At 44.3% G+C, this 23556-nt stretch overlaps 1 protein-coding gene across 2 annotated transcripts in view; it reads left to right on the top strand.

Annotated features, from left to right (window-relative positions):
• The first annotated feature begins 10988 nt into the window (after positions 1-10988).
• SPIDR (scaffold protein involved in DNA repair) overlaps positions 10989-23556 on the top strand; it is a 327349-nt gene continuing 314781 nt past the window's right edge. For both annotated transcript variants that reach the window (XM_074944412.1, XM_074944411.1), the window contains exons 1-3: positions 10989-11063; positions 21562-21717; positions 23066-23144. In XM_074944412.1, coding sequence (XP_074800513.1) covers positions 11049-11063; positions 21562-21717; positions 23066-23144 — 250 coding nt within the window. In that variant the 5' untranslated portion in view covers positions 10989-11048. The remainder of the gene's footprint in view (positions 11064-21561; positions 21718-23065; positions 23145-23556) is intronic.

Raw genomic sequence — 23556 nt, 5'->3', positions numbered from 1 at the left:
TGGCTGCGCGTAACCAGCAGCCAGGCGATTTGCCTCAACCTCCCACCCCGCCATAAACGTCTCCCCCTTACTCTCACAGATATTGTGGAGCACACAGCAAGCAGTAATAACAGTGGGAATATTGGTTTCGCTGAGGTCTAAGCGAGTCAGTAAACTGCGCCAGTGCGCCTTTAAACGTCCAAATGCACATTCTACCACCATTCTGCACTTGCTCAGCCTCTAGTTGAACAGCTCCTGACTACTGTCCAGGCTGCCTGTGTACAGCTTCATGAGCCATGGCATTAAGGGGTAGGCTGGCTCCCCAAGGATACATATAGGCATTTCAACATCCCCAACAGTTATTTTCTGGTCTGGGAATAAAGTCCCTTCTTGCAGCTTTTGAAACAGACCAGAGTTCCTGAAGATGCGAGCGTCATGTACCTTTCCCGGCCATCCCATGTTGATGTTGGTGAAACGTCCCTTGTGATCCACCAGAGCTTGCAGCACTATTGAAAAGTACCCCTTGCGTTTATGTACTCGGCGGCTTGGTGCTCCGGTGCCAAGATAGGGATATGGGTTCCGTCTATGGCCCCACCACAGTTAGGGAATCCCATTGCAGCAAAGCCATCCACTATGACCTGCACATTTCCCAGGGTCACTACCCTTGATATCAGCAGATCTTTGATTGCGTGGGCATCTTGCATCACAGCAGCCCCAACAGTAGATTTGCCCACTCCAAATTGATTCCCAACTGACCGGGAGCTGTCTGGCGTTGCAAGCTTCCACAGGGCTATCGCCACTCGCTTCTCAACTGTGAGGGCTGCTCTCATCTTGGTATTCATGCGCTTCAGGGCAGGGGAAAGCAAGTCACAAAGTTCCATGAAAGTGCCCTTATGCATGCGAAAGTTTCGCAGCCACTGGGAATCGTCCCAGACCTGCAACACTATGCGGTCCCACCAGTCTGTGCTTGTTTCCCGAGCCCAAAATCGGCGTTCCACAGCATGAACCTGCCCCATTAGCACCATGATGCATGCATTGGCGGGGCCCATGCTTTCAGAGAAATCTGTGTCCATGTCCTGATCACTCACGTGACCGTGCTGACGTCGCCTCCTCGCCCGGTATCGCTTTGCCAGGTTCTGGTGCTGCATGTACTGCTGGATAATGCGTGTGGTGTTTAATGTGCTCCTAATTGCCAAAGTGAGCTGAGCGGCTTCCATGCTTGCCTTGGTATGGCGTTCGCACAGAAAAAAGGCGCGGAATGATTGTCTGCCGTTGCTCTGACGGAGGGAGGGGCGACTGACGACACGGCTTACAGGGTTGGCTTCAGGGAGCTAAAATCAACAAAGGGGGTGGCTTTACATCAAGGAGTATTTCAGGCAGGACTTCACGGAGGGTTCGAATAAGAAATGGTGCACCTAAGTTATTGTTCTTATTGGAACAAGGAGGTTAGCCTGGCCTCTGATTGATACATGGCTAGATTTACCTCGCTGCACCTTCTCTGTGAGTGACTGCAGTGTGACCTAGAGGAATGAGTCCCCTAGACGGGGGAGGAGGCAAATGAGTACAAAACAAATCTGGTCTATTTCTTGTTTTGATCCACTCCATCTATCTTTTACATCTTTGGCTGGCAGCAGATGGTGCAGAAGGACTGCATGCCATCCACATCTCATGGCTGCTCGGCAGAAGATGGTACAGTACGACTGCTAGCCATCGTCATCTCTTGCCTGCCCGGCAGAAGATGGTACAATACGACTGCTAGCCATCGTCATCTCTTGCCTGCCCGGCAGAAGATGGTACAGTACGACTGCTAGCAATCCGTATTGCCTGCCTGCTCACCATAAAACGGTTCAATAGGACTGACTGCAGGACTAAAGAGAATGACCTGGTAAAGTCACTCCAAATTTAGTCCCTGCGCCCATGCCTGCCCAGGCACTCCCAGCCGACGTGGCCAGGAGCACCTCGGACATGACGAGGACGGCTACCAGTCATACTGCACTGTCTGCTGCCAGAAGGCAATGGGTTGCTGCTACTGTGTAGCAATGCAGTACCGCGTCTGCCAGCATCCAGGAGACATACGGTGACGGTTACCTGAGCGGGCTCCATGCTTGCGGTGGTATGGCGTCTGCACAGGTAACTCAGGAAAAAAGGCGCGAAACGATTGTCTGCCCTTGCTTTCACGGAGGGAGGGAGGGAAGGGGGGCCTGACGATATGTACCCAGAACCACCCGCGACAATGTTTTAGCTCCATCAGGCATTGGGATCTCAACCCAGAATTCCAATGGGCAGTGGAGACTGCGGGAACTGTGGGATAGCTACCCACAGTGCAATGCTCCGGAAGTCGACGCTAGCCTCGGTACTGTGGAAGCACTCCGCCGAGTTAATGCACTTAATGCACTTAGAGCATTTTCTGTGGGGACACACACACTCGAATATATAAAACCGATTTCTAAAAAACCGACTTCTATAAATTCGACCTTGTTCCGTAGTGTAGACATACCCTTTGAGCGATTGCACATGTGCATTCCAGTCTTGGTGACTCACAAGCGATGAAATCAGGACATGGGATTGGAGTCTATCTGAACAAGGACTGAAGCACAACTTGTCCAAATCTGGCATCGTCTCTAGCATTCTGAGTAATGGTATAATGGGAAGCAAATGTGTGCACTGAAGACCAAGCTGCCACCCCACAAATGTCTAGGATAGGAACTTCAGCCAGGAAAGCTGTCACTCCACTTGGTAGAGTAACATTAAACAAATCGTAGCACAAGTGAATACAGGAGGCTATCCAAGATGATATTCTCTGAGAAGAAACTAGGCTGTCTGTGACTGCTATGAACAGCTGGGAAGATAAACAGAACTGCTTAGACCTGTCAAGGTAGAACATCAATGCTCCCCTGACATCCAGTGTGTGCTGCCTTTCCTCATCTTTATTTGAATGTGGCTTCGGAAAGAATGAAGGTAGATATATTGCTTGGTTGATATGGAAGTTAGATACCACTTTTGAGACAAACTTTAGATGAGGATGCAGGTAAAGAGTGTGTTTAAAGAAAACTGTATAAAGTGGGGGAGGGCCAGACATCAGTGCCCATAGTTCACCCACCCACCCTCCTGGTAGAAGTGATGGCCACCAAAAATGCTACCTTAATTGAAAGATGTAGTAGGTGCAGGTTGCTAAAGGTTCAAAAGGAGGCCCCGTAAGCTTTGACAATATCAAGTTTAGGTCCCATGGGGGAACAGGATCTTGTATGTGAGACTACCACCTTTCCAGGCCTGTCAAAAAAGATTTGACATCTTGTTTGATGATCGCTGTCTTTTCTATCTGGAAGTCAAAACAGCTGCTAAGTGGACTTTGACAGAACTTATGGTCCATATTTGTTGTTTTTGGTATAACAGCCCGAGATATGCTAGATCAAAGAATGTAGTGACAAGACTCCAGACTGAGACCAGATAGAGGAATGTTTCCACTTAGAGAGATAAGTAGCTCTAGTAGATGGCATCTTTCTATTTAACAGTATATCCTGAATCTCTTTTGAACAAAACTTCTTTTTTGAGTCTAACCATGGAGCATCCAGGCTGTTAAATGGAAAGCCTACAGGTTTGGGTGCAAAAGGTGCAAAATTAGGTTTGGGTCCAGTGGAAGTGATATCAGCGCTTTCACTGAAAGGGACAGGAGAGTGGAGAACCAGTGCTGCCAAGGTCAAGCTGGGGCTATGAGTATGATTTGGATATGGTCCAGTCTGATTTTTAACAGTACTCTATGAAGAAGTGGGATTGCTGGGAAAGCATACACGAAGTTGCCCATCCAGCAAAACAGGGAAGCTTCTGTGAGGGAACCCTGACTGTGTAGGAAACACCACTGCTGGGACTTTGTTGGATCTTGTTGTGAACAGGTCCACCTGGGGAGTCCCCCAGAGCTGGAAAATTAACCTGGCTACATCTGGACAGGGACCACTCGTGCTGACTTGTAAACAACCTGCTTAAGTGATCTGCACCACTAGAAGGTAAGAGGCTTTGAGATAGATCGAACTGGCAGTGCAAAAATCCCAAAGGAATTTCCATCCCCAATAACTTCAGAGTTGTTTTGGAATCTTTTATGAAGTTTATCATCCATCTGTGCTAAAAAGAGGGATGACCTTTAAAATGACAGGTCTTGAATAATTTTCTCTATTTGGGGCAAACCCAAAGTCTGCAGCCATGAGCACTTGTGTATGGTGACAGCAGAGGCCATGGTCCTAACAGCCGAGTCAGCCATGTCCAAACCAGCCTGAAAAGAAGTTCTTGCCACTAAATTCCCTTCCTACACCAGTGAAAGGAACTCCTGTTTAGTGTCCTCAGGCAGCTTATCCTTAAATTCCAGAATGGAGTCTCAGATGTTAAAATCCTATTGTCCTAATAAAGTCTGCTGGTTGGCGATTCTAAACTGTAATTCCACCATAGAATAAATGTTTCTACCAAACAAGTCAAGATTTTAGCATCCTTCCACTTGAGTAGCTGCTTGCTGCCCCAGTATTCCCGCTCATGGGCATTCTGTCTGAAGACAAGTGATCCCGGGGATGGGGTGTAAAAATGGTCGAAGCCTTGGTAAGGTACTTAACATCTACACTCCATTTATTTTGATGTGGAAAGGGGCAAGGAGGGACTTTGCCATTGACTCTCTCTAAATCAGATCCCTGCCTCATTAATCAGAAGAGCCACACAAGACAGACAAGCTGTGGAGAGGATGTCAATAAGATAAGATTCCCTAACCTCCTTTACTTGGATGTCCTGGTGAGCTCTGTAGTCAGCAGATGAGAGTAAAGATGCTCTGGAGGAAACTGCTTCATCTGGACACTGCTCAAATATTACCTTGCAATATGGGATACAAATTTATAAGTGTGAGTTGCTGTATGCATTAATCTCAAGCATTCAATAAAATCTAAACACATTCTTATTATTCTAGTACCTATTTTAACAATACTAACACACAGGTGAGCCAGACTAATCCCAGACATGTATTTGTCAGTGCCCTATAGAAATGTGGGGACTTTGGCATGAGTTGGCACTTGGTCTGCCAGCATCATAGCAGGATCAGGAGGGGCTCAACGAGATGACTCCCCTCCCCCCCCATCTAGATGAAGAAACCAAATGTGAATGGTTTGGAGAGGTTCTGGAATCAGGGGGAATCCTCCACAGTTCCTGTAAGGGCACTAGACCCCAACGTCTTCCATGCCAGTGTAGGCTGCAGGATCTTGCAACTACTGCAAGTGGTAAAGTCTAGGAGGGACAAGCTCTGTGGCTGGGAGACATAATAACCAGTCAGAAGAAGAATAATCACCTTCTCCTGATCACAGAGGGGCCGTCCCTGTCAGTGCTGGAGACTGGTGTCGAGAGTCCGGAGAACATTAAGAGAAACCAATTCACTGATGGTTTTCTTCTGGACGGTACTGACCGGTGAGAACTCTGGGACATAGGAAGTTGAGAAGGTATTGGGTGCTGCACTGGAGGCTGGTGCCGTGTTTTTCTACCACTACAGTAGGAGCAATCTCCTGCACCACTGGAGACAATGGCACCAATTAACTCAAGTCCCTTGCTGCTGCATATGCCTCTGGAATATTTTCACTGGTGTGTGAGAGACGAAGACAGTGCTGCAGATGATGAAGGCACCACTTTGGGCTTGCAGACTTGACTTCTCCCTGCCCTGGCACTGGAGTCAATGGTGCCATATTAGCCAATGAGTGAATGGAGGAGTGCTTTGATTTTTTTGCATGCACACTTCTAGACCCTTGTGTTCTTGCTTAGCATCTTGGGGACCAGTGATCTGCCTCTCCCTGAAGTGTTGTCGTAAGCCTTGTTTCTTCCTGGGTGCTGGGGAGGAACAATGGTGCTGGGACTCAGACAACATCAGACAGGCATTTCTCACAGAAGCCAGAGTGCTGGGCACCCTTCCTGACTGAGAAAGCTGTGAAGGTAATCTCAGAGCAGCCTCTATCAAAAGAAACAGCCTGGCCATTCTGGGTATGTCTACATTACAATTAGACACCTGTGGCTGGCCCATGCCAGCTGACTCGGTCTAGTCCTGTAAGACCATGGGGCTATTTAACTGCAGTGTAGACATTGGGCTGAGCTCTGGGAGCCTTCCATCTCACAGGGTCCTAGAGCCTGGGCTCCAGCTGGAGCCTGAATATATACATTGCAATTAAGGGGCTGTTTAGCCTGAGCCCGCGTGCCCCAAGTCACAGGTTTTTAATTGCAGTATAGACAGACTTTTTTGGGTCCTGTCTTGAAGTTGTCACAAATCTGGCATTGATCTGTAATGTGAAACTCACCCAGACACTTTTGAACAACTAGTGCATGGGTCACTCGGAGGCATCAGTTTACAGCATGAAAGACAGGGCTTGAAACACAGTGACAAAGGCATTTCTCAGTACCAACAAATTGAACCCCAACATTGGGGAGCTGAGAAACTAACTTTTACAAAACAAAAAACTTACCTATTAACTAGCATTAAAAGCTACTCAAATAGGTAACTATGCATCTAGTTGTGTATAGAGAACTTGCTGAAGCAAGACAAACTGATTTTTTTTTTATCAACCATCAGTAAGAAGGAACTGTGGGGGATTGGGGCAGCTTCATCCTTTATATCGACACACAGTGGTGTGCAGCAACAGAGGGTGCTTGAACTGCCCCAGTGGGTACCGCAGAGGGAAACATTTCTGACAACTGTACTCAGGGCAAGCACACAACAGAATAAAGACTTCAACACAAATGAACTGCTTCAGGGACATCCACTGCAAGAAATATTCATAAACATCAAACTGTCACTAGGACTTCAGAATTTGTCCCGTAGTATTAATCATTTGTTTTTTTCCCTGGGTACGGAAATTACTTGGAGTTTTGCAACCCTTCAATCTTTACTAAGGCAAAAACCAACAAGAAAATCCTTTGCCAAATGTGCAGGTCCTTTAAAAGTGATTCAAAAATATTTTATGATATCTTGTATGAAATATATTTTTGTTGTAAATTAATCACAAGTTAACAATTTCAGTATAAATTATTTATAATACTTACTCCATTTAGTAAAGGTCTGGCACTCGGTAAAAGTGTCAGTTCTTATATTTTGGAAACATTCAAGACTTATAACTTTAGAAGCATGGGAAACTGAATCACTAAACTACATTTGAATCAGATACAAATTTGTTCAGTTCATAGTAACAATTCACAGTCTGAATAGTTTATATAAAAAATGTTAAGGGGGCATAAAGTAATTAGTAGTTTCCTCACAAGTCTGTACTATTTAGATATGGATTACAAAGTAGTATTCACGTACTCCGTGCAGCACGGAAAATTAATTGCTATTCCCTGGGAACACCACTAAAGACATGGCTTTTTTGCTAACAGGAATTTACATTTTAATTTGTGTTTCCCTTAAAAATCACACAGTTCAAATACAAAATGGGAAAAATGTATAAAATTTTCATTGTGCAGTGGCAGGTGCCCTTTATTTTGTCTCATCTCTGATCTTCAACACGTCATGATGAAGCTATTGATTCAGGTAAACAACAGACATGAAATGCCATCTAGGCCAGGGTATGCATAGATAGGTGTATGTAATCAAATTTAGCATGTACTTTTTTCCTACAAAATTTTGTGGCTAATCGCATTAATGATGGCCTTCCAAACTGAACTTAAGAATGTTTTTAATAAGCTTCCTTGTACACTTGCAAAAAAAAAAAGTTCTGATGTTAGAAACCTTTCTAAAGAGCTCTGTGAGGCTGCCAGACATGTACCATTCCTTCTCCATTCCTCTATAGGAACATTAGTCCTGGTATATTTACTTTAATTAAACTAGAGATTGTGAAGGAGGCAGGATTCAGAGCCTTAGGCTAGGTCTACACTGCAACTGGGGAATGCAATTGGACTGAAGCAGTGCCAACACTGACTAGCCACCCAAGTAATTATGCAGGGTCCCTGCTTCTATAGTCTGTACTGTTGTGGCTTCACTGCTATCAGTACCTGAGCTATCTAGCTATAAATACAAAATGATGGGGTCTAAATTAGCTGTTACCCCTCAAGAAAGATCTTGGAGTCTGGATGTTTTTCTGAAAACATCTGCTCACTGTGCAGTGGCAGTCAAAAAAGCTAACAATGTTAGGAACTACTAGGAAAGGGATAGATGAGACAGTAAATATCATAATGCCACTATATAAATGCAGGGATGCCCACACCTTGAGTACTGTGTGCAGTTCTGGTCGCCCCATTAAAAAAAAAAAAAGATATTAGAAATGGAAAAGGTACAGCCACAGGCAACAAAAATGATTAAGCTTATGAAACAGCTTCCATAGGAGGATAGATTAAAAAGCTTGGAAAAGAGATGATTAAGGGGGGAGATGATAGAGGTCTATAACATCATGAATAGTGTGGGAGAAAGTGAATAAGGAAGTGTTATTTACCCCTTCACATAATCCAAGAACCAGGAGTCACCCAATGAAATTAATAGACAGCACAGGTTTAAAACAAACAAACGTGGAATTTGTTGCCGGGGAATGTAGTGAAGGCCAAAGCTGTAAGTGGGTTAAAAAAAAAAAAAAGGTTCATGGAAGATAGGTCCATCAGTGGCTATTAGCCAAGATGGTCAGGGAAGCAATCCCATGTGGTGGGTGTCACTAAGCTTCTGATTGCCAGATGCTGGACCTGGACAAGATGGGATGGATCACTTGATAATTGCCTTGTTCTGTTCATTCCCTTTGAAGCTTCTGGCATTGGCTGCTGTCAGAAGGCAGGATGCTGGGCGGGACAGACCATTGTTCTGACCTAGTATGGCTGTTCTTAAATAAACTAGCTTTAATAATATATGTCTACATGTGCTGCAGTCATGCTCCCCCCGTTGCCCTGTAGACATACTTTTATAGAGACTGAAGTTCTCTGTCTCTACAGGAGAAACAGTTCTGGTAGTAGCATTCCCCCATAGCATTCCATTAGCGTGCCTTAACCTAATGTCGGATCATTCCAAGAGACAGACAATTCATTCTTTCTACTATCAACAAATTAGTTCTTGTTAAGACAATGGTTGGTGTGATGTTACATGGACACTTCTGCACAAGGAAATGGATTGCAAAAAACCTGATCAAAGTTCAATAAAATTGTGACATACCAGGGTACAAGCCAGACTAATGAGCAGCTACTGTAGTGCCTAGCCCTCTCCTGGACAATACAAGTTATACATCTGTTATTCCTTTAAAAGGAATAATATGAATACAACTTGCCATCCCACACGGAGTTTCCCAGACACTTTAATTTAAACACACTGGATTAGATAAAACAAATTTATTAACTACAAAGATTCAGATTTTAAGTAAGTACAAGTAGTAAGGCATAAAACAAGAAATGGTTACAAGAAAAATAAATATAAAACACAACAGGTGCCTAACTTAACTATAAAAGAAAAGGAGTACTTGTGGCACCTTAGAGACTAACCAATTTATTTGAGCGTAAGCTTTCGTGAGCTACAGCTCACTTCATCGGATGCATACTGTGGAAAGTATAGAAGATCTTTTTATACACACAAAGCATGAAAAAATGGGTGTTTACCACTACAAAAGGTTTTCTCTCCCCCCCACCCCACTCTCCTGCTGGTAATAGCTTATCTAAAGTGATCACTCTCCTTACAATGTGTATGATAATCAAGTTGGGCCATTTCCAGCAGGAGAGTGGGGTGGGGGGAGAGAAAACCTTTTGTAGTGGTAAACACCCATTTTTTCATGCTTTGTGTGTATAAAAAGATCTTCTATACTTTATGCATCCGATGAAGTGAGCTGTAGCTCACAAACGCTTATGCTCAAATAAATTGGTTAGTCTCTAAGGTGCCACAAGTACTCCTTTTCTTTTTGCGAATACAGACTAACACGGCTGTTACTCTGAAACCTGTAACTTAACTATGTTAAATTCAAAGCGAAGTTTTCTCATCCCATGCTTTCAGCAGCCTTAGTTACTGACCAAACTTCTTCGATCAGGACCCCTCTCCCAGTCCAATGGTTATTTCTGTTGTCTCTTCAGGTACAATGAATCAATGGGCAGAGAGAGAGAGGGGTTTCTTGGGGGGTCTGTCCCTTATTTTTATAGTCCTAGCCCCCTTTGAGAAGCATTGCCAACCGGGAGCAAGGCAACAGGGAGTCTGTGTGGAAGGGAACTCCATGCTGTTTCTTTATTAAGAAGTACATTTTTTTGACCAGCCTCCTTTCTTGGCAAAGAATAGCCACTTAGGAGGAAGTGGTCATCAGCCTTTTTTAAACCTGGCTGAGGCGTCAGCTTGCCCTTGGATTCTGAGGAACTGGTTTGGCCATTCTCCCTCCATCTCTGAAAAACATATTTATCATGATCTCTGCTTACGTTTATAGCTTCACCTATAACACTGCTACATGCATTTCGCCACATTATAGATCAGCAAGTTATGAGCTTTTAAATGATCCCTCCCAAGAGATGCCTTGTACAAAAGTTACAATAGCGCGTGGGGCATGAACACAGGTACATGCCATACAGTCACAGAATCACTTCCTTTTACAAAAACCTGGTTTGGAAAACGGATCTCCCACAAAACTCAGCCCAGCCAAGCGATCCTGTGACTGCTCCCGGGCTCACCGCCCCAGCCGCTCTGCCGGCCGCACGGGGGCTGGCCGTGGGTGAGGCATGAGCTACAAACCCCAGATGCCCAACTGATTATTTAACCCTGTAAGGAAAAAAGCGAGTGGCCCGGCGCCCGGGGGGGCGCGGAGGGGCACGGCGCCAACGGCCTGCCCGGGACAGAGTAGGCAACTCCCTAACCCCGTGCCCGACGCCAACGACCGTGCACCAACGCCGCACAGGCCAACTCGGTAAAGGCGGGGAAGGCACGACCGCTCTCCGGTCGCTCGGTTACGTCACGCGCATCCCGGCACGCCTATCCAATCAGAAGCCGTTGTGTCGTGGCGCCAAGCTGGAAAGGAGGGGGCGTGGCAGAAAGGGCTCAGGTTCCGCCTCTCCCCGTGCCTCCTTCCGGGGTTTCCCTGTCACGTGGGAAGGGAGCGGCTGTTGCGGTGTAAGGGCCCGGGGGAGATATGCCCAGTAGGAAGGTACTACCGGCCGGTGTGCGAGCGTGAGCGCGAGCCGTGCGGGGCGGCTGCGGGGCCTGCGTGCCGGGGCCCTGCGGGAGGGGGACGAGGGAGGACTGGAGTCAGTCCCGCAGTGGTCTGGTGCCAGGGCCATGTTAGCTTCCGTTTGTACAGCGCCTAGCACAGTGGGCCTCGTTCGGTACCGTTATTGGTTTGTTTTACAGCGGACCCCTAGGTACACGTGGGAGCCTCCGTGCAGAGGGCCTAAGAGGCTGGTGAAATACAAATATTACAGATACAGGGAGAGCTAAATTGCAGGGGCAGCTCAGTGTGGCCCCTCTCCAGAGGAAGAGACGATAAAGCATTGTTTGCTATTTTAACTTCTTACACACAGGGCATGGGCTCCTGTCAGTTTTCCCATTTGTAACCTGGGGATAAAGATTCTGATGTCCTTTGTAAAGCGCTTTGAGATCTACAGAAGAAAAGCAATAGGCAAGAGCTGTTTATTATTACTATGTCAAGCTTCAGAGGAGTAGCCGTGTTAGTCTGGATCTGTAAAACGGCAAAGAGTCCTGTGGCACCTTATCGACTAACAGACCTATTGGAGCATGAGCTTTCATGGGTGAATACGACGATGCATCCAATGAAGTGGGTATTCACCCACGAAAGCTCATGCTTCAATACGTCTGTTAGTCTATAAGGTGCCACAGGACTCTTTGCCTATTATTACTATAAAAGGAAAGGAGTACTTGTGGCACCTTAGAGACTAACCAGTTTATTTGAGCATGAGCTTTCGTGAGCTACAGCTCACTTCATCGGATGCAGTTTCCATGATATGCTATGCATCCGATGAAGTGAGCTGTAGCTCACGAAAGCTCATGCTCAAATAAACTGGTTAGTCTCTAAGGTGCCACAAGTACTCCTTTTCTTTTTTCTTTTTAAGGTGCCACAAGTACTCCTTTTCTTTTTGCGAATACAGACTAACACGGCTGTTACTCTGAAACCTATTATTACTATGTTAGCTGCTGTGGGGACTGCAGCATATTTGTCTTTAGAGAGGGATGGTGGACAAAAGTGAAGAGCCCTGGCTGTTGTGGGCATCTCTTAGGCATTTGCAGTGCCCATGTTTAGTGTTTAATCTCTGATAACTTGTAGAGTGATCTTATAAGAGAGCTTGGAGCCATGGCCCCCTGAATTCTGAGCATGGCATTATCATAAACAGATACCTTGTGCGAACATGCACATGTTTAACTTTAATTTCATCTCCAAATAGTGTCTATGTGTAGGCCTAAAGTTAAGCACATGCGGAAGTGTTTGCAGAATTGGCAAGCCATTTAAAAAAACTGACCAGCTATCCCAATATGCCACTAATGTTGTTGGCATAGCCAAAGTGTAACAGCATTTAGCCTGAAAATGATGGTTCTACTATATCACGGGTTCTCAAACTTCATTGCATTGCGACCCTCTTCTGATAACAAAAATTACTACACGACCCCAGGAGGCGGGACCAAAGCCTGAGTCCACCTGATTCCCAGTGCCCCGGGTGGGGGAGCCAAAGCTCAAGCCCCACTGCTCTGGGCAGGGAAGGGGTCAAAGCCCACGTGGACTTGTAAGGTAAACTCCCTTCTCTTCATGTGCAAATATATTTTTATGCCTGTATCTGTAATTTTCACTCCATGCATCTGAAGAAGTGGGTTTTTTTTTTATGCTTATGCCCAAATAAATCTGTTAGTCTTTAAGGTGCCACCGGACTCCTCGTTTTTGTGGATACAGACTAACATGGCTAACCCTCTGATATCATGTTAATACTTTTCCCCCATTATAATAAATAAGTCTTGTAACATTTGCCTGGCCCTTTGTGTGGAAGCTAACTGTTCGCATGTTTGGGTCTGGAAAACTGCAGTGCTCACTAACCACCCGACTGGATTTTCTTTTCTTTTTTTTTCCTGTAGATTCCAATAAAAGGTTAATTCTTACAGGACAGAATATCATTAATCAAGAAGCTAAAGCCTTGCAAAAGAACTCCCCAGTTATAGGTGTGTCTCCTGAAATTTTAATATATTTCTTCACATTTCCAGCCTCTCTCTTTGGTTGTGGCCAAGAGGGCTAATGCAATTCTTGGATGTATTAATAGGGTAATATTGAGTAGGCCTAAAAAGAGTATATTTTTTCTGTATTGGCACTGGTGTGATTTCTACTTGGATGTTGTTTCCAGTTCTGGTGTCAATGAAGTAGGAGGTTGGTAATGTACCCTTACATTTTAAAGTGAATTTAGTAATGCTGTATTACACCATCATGGGTTCAGCTCTGGTGTCTACAGTATCAGGCTCAACAGAGTGAAAGTCACCTCTGCTCAGGGCTGGTCTTACCATGAGGTGAACTGAGGCGGCCGCCTCAGGTGCCAGGCTTGGGCGGGGGGGGAGGGCGGGTGCCACTAGAACCCAGAGTGTAGAAAATTGTGTCTGCTGCTGGTGCATATGTATTCTCTCTGCTCTATATGCACAGAGATGGTGGAGTGCTGTGCTGGAAGAAGGAGGGCACAAGAGACATAACAGGCAGGCAGGAGAAAAGATGAGAGGGAATAACAGAAAGCAGCAGGAGCTGCAGGGAGAGAGAAGAGGAGGAGTCTCTTATGTACCTTTCTAACACCCCCAGGAGCCTGGAATGATTAACGCCAGCTTCTCAGGGAGCTTCCTGTTTCCTGCTGCTTCCCTGAACCCACTTGAGGAGAACAGGCAGTCAACTGAAGTAGTAGGAGCCAGGTAGGCCCTTAAGACGCTGATATCTTCCCTCACTCAGGCCCTGCTACCAGCCTGCTTATTTGTCCCTTTCAACTGAGTGTTGAGAGCCACTATAGCTGGCACAGAACAGCATTCATCAGTCATGAGTGAAAGAAGCAAATGCCCCTCGGGGGCAGCATTCAGAAAAAGAAAGTTTAGAAAAGCTTCCTTTGCTTTCTAAGCAGGAAGGAGCTCTCCTGAGATACATAGACACAAATGTTCACTGTGAGCCTTCTGGCCCCAGTGAGGATGTGAGTGGTGACGAGATGCCTGATCTTCCAGTTAGTCAGAGTGCAGGTGACCTGGCAGTTACTGCAGCATCCATATCTCCATCTCAAATGGATGTAACCATGCACATTCCTGAAGAAAAGTGTAGATCAGAGAAGAGTGTGGTGGAGGCACAAGAAAGAGCTGCTGCTGAGTTTAGTTCCTTAAGTCTAGATGATCCAGGACTGTGGACCCACTTGAGCAGTAGCCTGAGGGACTTCCTTGTACTGCATGGGCCACAGCAAAAACTTCATGTTCCCCAAAGACAATGAGAATAGAAGTTTCCATCCAACACATTACTGGCATGAAATCCCCAATGGTAACAAAGTGGAGAGGCCATGGCTTATGTACTCAAAAACCCAAAATGCTGCATACTGTTTTTCTTGCAAACTCTTCCAGCCTAATGTTCCAGCCACATTGGGTTCGACAGGAACAAAGGACTGGAAAAATTTGGCTAGAAATCTGGCATGCCGTGAGAAGGCAGCAAATCACCAGAGAGCATTCCACAGGTGGAAAGAGCTTGAGGTGAGACAAAGTTTAAAGGCCACCATAGATGATCAGCATCAAGAGCAGATTGCATCAGTCTCTCTTTACTGGAAAAATGTTCTGAAAATGCTCGTTGCCATTGTGAGAATGCTTGCTACCCAAAACCTAGCACTGAGTGGCACTTCAGATCAGCTGTATGTGCCAAACAATGGAAACTTCCTTAAAATTGTGGAGCTGATGGCTGAGTTTGATGCTGTACTCCAGTAGCATCTAAGAAGAGTCACCACCCAAGAAATGTACACACATCACTACCTTGGAAAAAACAATTCAAAATGAGATCATACAGTTACTGGCAACAAAAGTCAAACAGAAGATTGTGGCAGATCTGAAGTCAGCAAGATATTACTCTGTTATTCTGGACTGCACACCTGACATCAGCCATACGGAACAAATGACTTTAATGGTGCTTTTTGTAACAACACCAGAACCTAGTGAAAATGTCCCTGCAATGGTGACAGAACATTTTCTAGAATATATTGACATTGATGATATTACAGGAGCTGGTATAACAAATGTGCTTCTTAAAAAGCTGGAAGATACGGGAATTGCAATAGCTGACATGAGAGGTCAGGGCTACGATAATGGTGCCAACATGAGAGGAAAGAACAGAGGAATGCAGACACGGATCTGAGAGTTAAACCCTCGAGCTTTTTTTGTCCCAGGCACTTCTCATTCATTGAACTTGGTGGTCAGTGATGCAGCATCAGCTTCTAGTAAGGCTGCTGAATTTTTTAATGTAATTCAAAGCATCTGTGTATTTTTCTCTGCATCAACTCATTGATGGCAAATTTTGAAGCAACATCTGGGAACATCCTTTCTGACACAGAAACTACTGAGTGCTACACGATGAGAAAGCCGAGTGGAGGCGATAAAGCCTATCAAACACCAAACTGGGAAGATAGATGATGCCACAGTTGTCATTATGGAGGATAATGCTATGACAGTAACTGTTCGTGGGAGAACAGCGGCAGAGGGAAATGGAATCACCAGAAACTTACATAACTTCAAATTTCTGTGTGGCTTAGTGTTGTGGCATGACATACCATTTGAAATAAATGTTGTAAGCAAGAGACTCCAAGGTGTTGACCTTGATATATCTGGAGTAATGGAACAACTGGACAAAGCAAAGTCTTACCGGTCAGATGAGGGATTTCAGAACGTTCTGAAGAGTGCACAGAAGTTGGCAGAGGAACTTCACACTGAAGCTATTTTTCCACCCATTCAAGAATACAAGAGTCACCGAAGAAGACGACATTTTGATTATGAGGCACGGGATAATCCCATAAGAGACCCCAAACAACAATTCAAAGTTGAATTCTTTACCCAGGTGCTAGATTGTGCAATACAGTCAGTTGAACGTTTCGTGCAGCTCAAGGAACACAGCAGTATATTTGGGATGTTGTATGATATTCCAAAACTCCTCACTATACCTGAAGAAGACCTACACCAGCAATGCAGGGTACTAGAGACAGTGTTCACACATGATGACATGTGTGATATTGATGTGAGTGATTTAGGTGATGAACTGAAAGCCCTTTCAAGATACATTTCAGCAGGATCAACTGCAAAGGCTGTTCACAAATAAGATGACCACCCTCTTTCCAAATGCTTTTGTTGCTCTGCGCATACTTCTAACACTTCCTGTAACAGTTGCCAGTGGAGAACGCAGCTTCTCCAAGGTGAAGTTAATAAAGACACACATCTACGCTCCACAATGACACAGGAGAGGCTGGTCAGCCTTGCAGCCATCTCAATAAATCATGAGCTGGCCGAGACTGCGGACCTTCAGCAGGAAGCAGTTCAAATCTTTGCAACCAAGAAGGCACGGAAAGCACCACTTTGATTATTCAAACAGAAAAAAATGCCAGTGTTTACTATGCAGACAAGAAAAGTTACATTTGCTGTTAAGTGTTAGTGTTACTTAAAATTTTTGAAGGAGGCTTTTAAGTTGTTTGCTACCTACCCCAATAAAAGAGAACTGAGCAGTACCATGAGAGGAGTACAACAGGAAGAAGGCAGAATTGAGACCTTTCAAAGTTTTGGCCCAAGCGAGGGGGCATGGGGGCGTCATTTGAGCTCCCTGCCTCAGGTGCCAAAATGGTGTGGGCCGGCCCTGCCTCTGCAACCTGCTTCAGATTTAGAGCCTCTAGGAACACACAAAGACCAAGGATAGTGACCACACATATATTTATAAGTACCAGGTCTAGTCTGTTTTATTAATTTTATTAAAGTTATGGTAAGGTTATGATTACCCAAGCGTATAGAAACCCTATTAAGTCCTATACAAAAGTTACAAACATAGTTATACTCACATCTTTAGTGGTATTCTTAAGGTCTGATGACTGCCTTGCCAATTCATCAGTAGAGGGATGGATCCTGCTAGATTTTTTCCCCGTAGGAACTCATTTTACTCAGTTTGGAAGCCCTCTTTTATCTTGTGATTCTGACTACACCAAACACTCTGTGCGTGTGCATGAAAGTGTCCATCTTCTTTTTTCCTTATTTGTATGGTGTCCCCCAAGAATATTGAGGTACCCTGTTTTTCGTAGGTTGGGTATAGTTCCTTTTATACTTACTAGCATTGACAGACAACTTGTATCCTGTGGCTAAGGCACATGTTAGAAAAAATGTGCCTCTAGGGCATTTTGTGATCTAAAATGAATCTTCTGGCTAATTTTTCAAAATACCACCCATTGGTAGATCTATTCCCACAATTTTGTGGCATAGGGTCATTCTTTGGTCGCTTACTTATGTCAAGCATTTCTTGAGTCTATGGCCTAGTATTGCTAAGCCAAAATCTTACAAGGCCTCAGCCTGTAGGCCTTGCATTTCAGCCCTACTTACTTAGATTCCTAATACACTTATCCCTTCTAACTACTAATCAATCTTATACTTCTACAATCTAAATCTATTTAGCATACAATGATTATATATAACATGACATGTTACTCATAACATCACAATAAATGAATGATAAAATGAAGTAATTGACTACAGTAAATTGGAAAGGGTTCGGAGAAGAGCTATGAGAATGATTAAAGAATTGGAAAATGTCTTACAGTGAATATGCTGTTTATGGTCTGTCTGCTGAATAAAAAGAGTTAAGGGGTGACTTGATTAGTCTTTAGGTACATACATGGGAACAGAAAATTAATAATGGTTAAGGTTAAGATTTTGTTATGGTTATTTTTAGTAAAAGTCACAGGTCACAGGCAATGAACAAAAATTCATGGAAGCTGTGATCTGTCTGTGACTTTTGGTTCCATGGTTTCCCCCACCACCATGGTGACTGGGAGCTGGGGGGCTGGTTTCCCCTCCACCCACAGCAGCTGGGAACTGCAGGGTGATCGTATTTCCCAAAGAGAAAATGGGACACCCCCAGCTGCTCGCCCGAGGTGGCCCTCTCCCCGTTCTCCATGCGAGGCTGTCGCCCATCAATGGAACCCTGAGGAGGGACACCTCAGGCATCTGTCACTTGTCATTGGAAAATTGCAGGGGGTTCCTGTCGCTGGTATTCTGCCAGGGCACCACTGGCTGCCAGCTCCAGAGTTCTGCAGCCCCTGGGGCTGAAGCAGAGAATATCAGGGAGGACTTTGGAAGTCACGGAATCCGTGACTTCCATGACCTCCATGACATAAATGTAGCCTTACTAACGGTCTCATCAACCTAGCAGAGGAAGGTATAACACGATCCAAAGGCTGGAAGTGAGTTAGGCAAATTCACATTAGACATAAGATGCACACTTTTAATAGGGTAATTAACCAAAGTTTCTGGTAGATTCTCTATCACTAGAAATGTTTAAGATTGGATGTTTTTCTGAAGGAGGTGCTCTTCTTCAAACAGGAATTAATTCAGGGAAGTTCTATGGCCTGTGTTATGCAGGAGGTCAGACCATAACTGATCAGTGATGGAATGAAATAGATTTTTAAATAAGGATCTAAGGAAGGGTGGATGGCACAAGGTAACAGGGGGGCAGTTCCAAGAGCGAGGGCAATAGTTTCATTATCTGGAATGTAGTTGTAAACAAAATTTTGACTATTTTAGGAAGGGTTTAAGATGAAACCTTGCAGTTGAGTTTGAGGAAAAACAATTACTTTTTTATTAATAGTTGGTAGTTCTGATAAGTTAATTCCTTTTCAGAAACTCATCAATACTCTGTTATTTTATCTTCATGCACTGTACTCTGTGTGTGTGTGTGTGTGTTTTGGGCACCAAGGGGAAAATTAAAGGTGTGCAGATTAACTTCCATACTAGAGTTTTAGTTTTACTTCCCTCCCGTCTTCCCCTCCCTTTACTCCCATCCCCAACATCAAACGTCTCTTCTAACTTTGAAGGTATTCTGGTGACTTTAAGTTGTTACCTGCAAACTCTAGAGCACCCTACCTTTACCCTTTCATGGGCTCAAGGCATAACTTAGTTGGTTAATTTAGGCACCCCCACCTTTTCCCAGTACCTAGGGTTCTGGGCAAAAGGCACCTGCCCTTACCCGGTTCCTAGGGCTCAGGGCGTAATCTTCTGCGGGTTTGCAGGTCCTTTTACCAGTGAAAGAGCCTTACACAGCAATATCCATAACCTCTATTTATTAACAGTTACCAAAACAGAATACGCTCACTATGCATACAATGCTCACCACTCCCAATAAAGCAGACAAACTTTTCTTGGTGGCCAGTCAAGATTAGATCGTCCAGGGCACCAGCTTCTGCACAGTATGATTGCCAGGGTGTTGAGGTCTGGCGCTTCTGATCTTGGGCTGTGTCCTGGAGTTAAGTTTCAAAGAACTTCCTTTTGGACCCATTTATGTAGTTAAATCTTGTGTCCTTCTTAGCTATACGTTAACCAATCATTTTAAACTAAAATACTACAAGGCTGTATTTTTCACCAGTCCTAGCCCATTACAACACAGTTCTTTAACTCATCATTCCTCAGCACCTTAGTGGAATTAAATCTTGGAAAATTAGTTATGCAACAGACAGAAACAATGAAAGAATCAGAGAGACCATACAGATAAAAAATAGAGAAGTAGGGATCATAAAGGCAAAACAATAGGAGTATAGATTTCATAATCACAACTGTTGATAAGTGGTTTCTTGCCTGACAGAATACAATCAAACAAAGTTTTCTTTAAACATCTTAAGATCTGTTTCCTTATCTGGTGATGGTGGGTACTATCAGGATGGGAGCGCCTTTTTAACAGACCGATTTTACATTGTTTTGGTGCAATTTAGATGGAATGTGAGGATGTGACTCTCTGCTTCTTAGCTTATGGCTGCTGCTGCTTACTGCAGAAAAGGGCCTCAGACCTTACAAAGTAGTTGTGGATTGTATCTAGATTTTATAAAGTATTTGGTCCTTAATACAGACATTGCTGCTATGAATTTGGGAAGGACTTCTATTTGAATAGGACTATTCCCATTTAAGGATGGGGGGAGGGAGAGAGAAGATTTTGGCACTTAACATTTCAAATAATTTAATCAAATTTGTGTATAAAACAGTGACCTGGATATCCTATGTACAATCTAAAACTAATTGTTCCAAACTCATAGTTTCATAGGGTTTAAGATCAGCAAGGACTGTTAGATCATCTAGTCTGAGCTCCTGTATATCTCAAGCCATTACATTTTTCCCAGATATCTCAATATTAAGACCAAATACTTTAGCTAGGCCAGGTCTACACTGTAAACTTACATCCGTATAACTACGTTGCTCAGGGGTGTAAAAAATCCACATCACTGAGCAATGCAGTTATACCCCGGCGCAGATAGCGCTGTGTCAAGAAGAGGGCTTCTTCCATCAACGTAGTTCCTGAAGTTCTTATGGGGGTGGATTAACTGCTGACAATTCTCTGTACAACTTCAGAGTACTGGTCCACACCTTCTGGTGTCCTCTCTCCAGCTGTGGACAACCTCTGATGCTTCAGAGGAGGGTGGGGAGGAGAGGGAGACAAACAAAGCAACCTAGTTACGTCTGGACAATTGTGCATTGGGTGAAAAAAAAATCCTTTCTGCCCCCTGCAGGTGACCAGATGAAGCATGAGATTTGATTATAGTTAAGGCTCTGTGTTTGTCATAGAGGTCACGGAAGTCATGGTTTCCGTGACTTCTGCAACAGCCCTGTGTGGCTGGCCCAGGAGCCGTCTGAGCAGCTCAGACAGCCCCTGGGCCAGGTGCACCAGCTGCTGCTGGGGCAGTCTCGGAGGCCCCCTTGCCCCTCAGCAGCAGGAGTTTGGGTGTGGGGCAGTGTTTACCTTGAGTGGGGGGCTCCACTCCCTCAGCTCCCCTAGCTCCAATGGGAGCTGCAGAACCAGGGGTTGGGGGAGAATGGAGGCAGCACATGGAGTAGGGAGCTGCTGTTGCCACTTACCAGGAGCTGGGTAGGGAGCTAGCCCCAGCAACCCCCTGGCCCAGCACCCTCAGCTCCCCTCTGGGCCGTGACTCGCCTCCCAAGAACCTGTGCCCGCCTCCCCGGTACCTGCAGCCCCGCCCCGCCCCCCTTCCCAGCGCCCACAGCGCCCCTCCGCTTTGTCTAGCTTCAAATTCCATCCATTGGATCTTGATATACCTTTATCTGATAGACTGAAAAACCCATTATTAAATATTTTGTTCCTATGTAGTTACTTACAAACTGATTGAGTTACCCCTTAACGTTTTCTTTGTTACGCTAAAGAGATTGAGCTCCTTGAGTCTATCACACTTAAGGCATATTTTCTAATCCTTTAATCATTCTCCTGGCTCTTTTCTGAACCCCCTCCAATTTACTGAAAAGCAGAAATTACAATTCTTTAAGTATTCAAACCAGGTATACAGTTCTTTGGTAAGTATTCTTGATATTTGGTAATCAAGATCCATATTAACTAGACTTTATTGTACTTAAAATAAAATTAAATATGAACGCTCAATAGTTTAATGGGTTTACAATTTTCTTTGTAGAGGAAACGAGCTTGGGATGCTGAATGTACGTCTTTTCCGGATGAGACACCTCTAGCGTTGAGAAAAGCAAATGTTGGGACAGCAGTGGCTACTTCTTCCATTTCCAGCGCATGGCTTAAATGTGGCAATGGATTTCAGAGCACTTCCATGCTTGAGGTAAAATCCTGGTTAACCTGTGGTGTAGGCTAGAGATGCAAACTGATGATCATAAGGCTTCCCCCCCTAAATTAGCTTTTTATGCACAATCCAAAAATAACAAACCTACTGTTTATAGCAAACATACAACAAACCCTTGAGGCTTTAATGTGGCTTGTAGCTCCTCTCCCAAAATTTCCATCAGTCGAAATTTCATGTGTTCCATCTCTTCTCCCAATGTTTGCTTATATTGTCGGTTGTCCTTCTCCTCTTGGAACACCACTCAAAAGTTGTGTCAACAGCATATTGTTGAGTTGACAAGGTAAGCAGAACTGGAAAACAAGACTGCACAGAATTGGTTTTCATTCCAAAGTGTAATTCTCTCTGCACGTGATGGTATCTTACACTTATCCTGGTCAGTACCTTTCATCTGGAAAGAGCTCAAACATTTCCAAACTATATTTATAGTATCAAAAAATAATTTCATCCGTTCCTGGGATGCAATACAGTAGCTGTTTAAAAGTTCACAGCAACACTCAACAGCAGTTCACAGCGTATTTCAGTTGATAGTTCAGTTTTATGTCTCATTCAAAATGGCATTTGCAGTACCTTTACCTCTATTACCTCACTGGGATGTAGAGTGACCAGATGTCCTGGTTTTATAGGGGCAGTCCGATTTTTGGGTCTTTTTTCTTAAATAGGCTCCTATTACCCCCTCCCCACCCCCGTCCCGATTTTTCACACTTGCTGTCTGGTCACTCTACTGGGATGTTTGTTCAATTCTGGCTGAGATTGAAGGAATGCTATCTACTGAATCTCCAACTCTGCATCTTCTTGCATTTGGTTTTTCCCCTGTAGTCTCTTATCCAAGTACTGGTCAGGCCCATTCGTGCTTGGTTTGTGAGATTTTTATAAGAGCAGAGTCAATACAACTGCATGCGTCTTTCCCTGCCCCTTTGAATATGTTAAGGATTATATTTTCCAACTTTCAGCCTGCCCTCCCACTTTGGAATTAGAGTGAAATTGTTGCCTATCTCTACCCCCCCCCCCCCCACCCCTGGTAAAATGTAATCTCAGTGCTTTGGGCAGGGAGAGTGGATATTTTCCTGACCCAGAGCAGAGATTATGCAGTTCTGAAGTTGTTGTTGTTCCTTGGGAAGAGTGTGAGGGAATTACTCAGAATCAGTAAGACTGCTTAATATATAAAGCTTTTAATAGAATATAAAGCTCACTGACTTGAAAGTGAACTGCCATGTTAATGTGAATAAATAATAGTCACTGTAACATACAACTATTCTATTACCTTGTTCCTTTAATCATTTGGTGTGTGTATATAAAATATATATATCTATATTTTTTTGTCATGTAGACGTCAGAATCTTCTGAAAAGAAGTCTAGAGCTGATAAGCATCTTGGGCCACTGCTTACCTCTGCTGAAGGCACACTAGGTACTATCACTATTTCACATTAACACTGTAAAAGCATCTATCAGTTTGCATTGTCCATAGAAGTTTTCTGAGTTCTTATCTGTGACATCAGCTGCTTCCACCTACTGGCATAGTCTATGCATACAGAGGGTGATCTCTCAAAGAAATAGAACTGATCCTATCCCACTTGCACCTGCATTCCTGGTCTCCCTCTCCCCTGATCTCCAGATAGAGATCCTGAAGGGAGGCGGGAACCTCGGCCACTGCTTTTGTATGTGCAAAAGGAGCTCTACTAATGCTTCATATATTGTACACTTCATATCCTGCCAGGGATAGTATTTTTAAAGTTTTTTCACAGTTTTAAAAAAAAACAACGCTTAAAGTGTTTTAGATGGAAGGTGAGGCAGTTGTGTACTCCACTTGGAGACAGATA

Source organism: Natator depressus, chromosome 2, assembly GCF_965152275.1.
Source record: "Natator depressus isolate rNatDep1 chromosome 2, rNatDep2.hap1, whole genome shotgun sequence".
NCBI lineage: Eukaryota > Metazoa > Chordata > Testudines > Cheloniidae > Natator > Natator depressus.
This window is presented reverse-complemented; position numbering and strand designations above follow the sequence as displayed.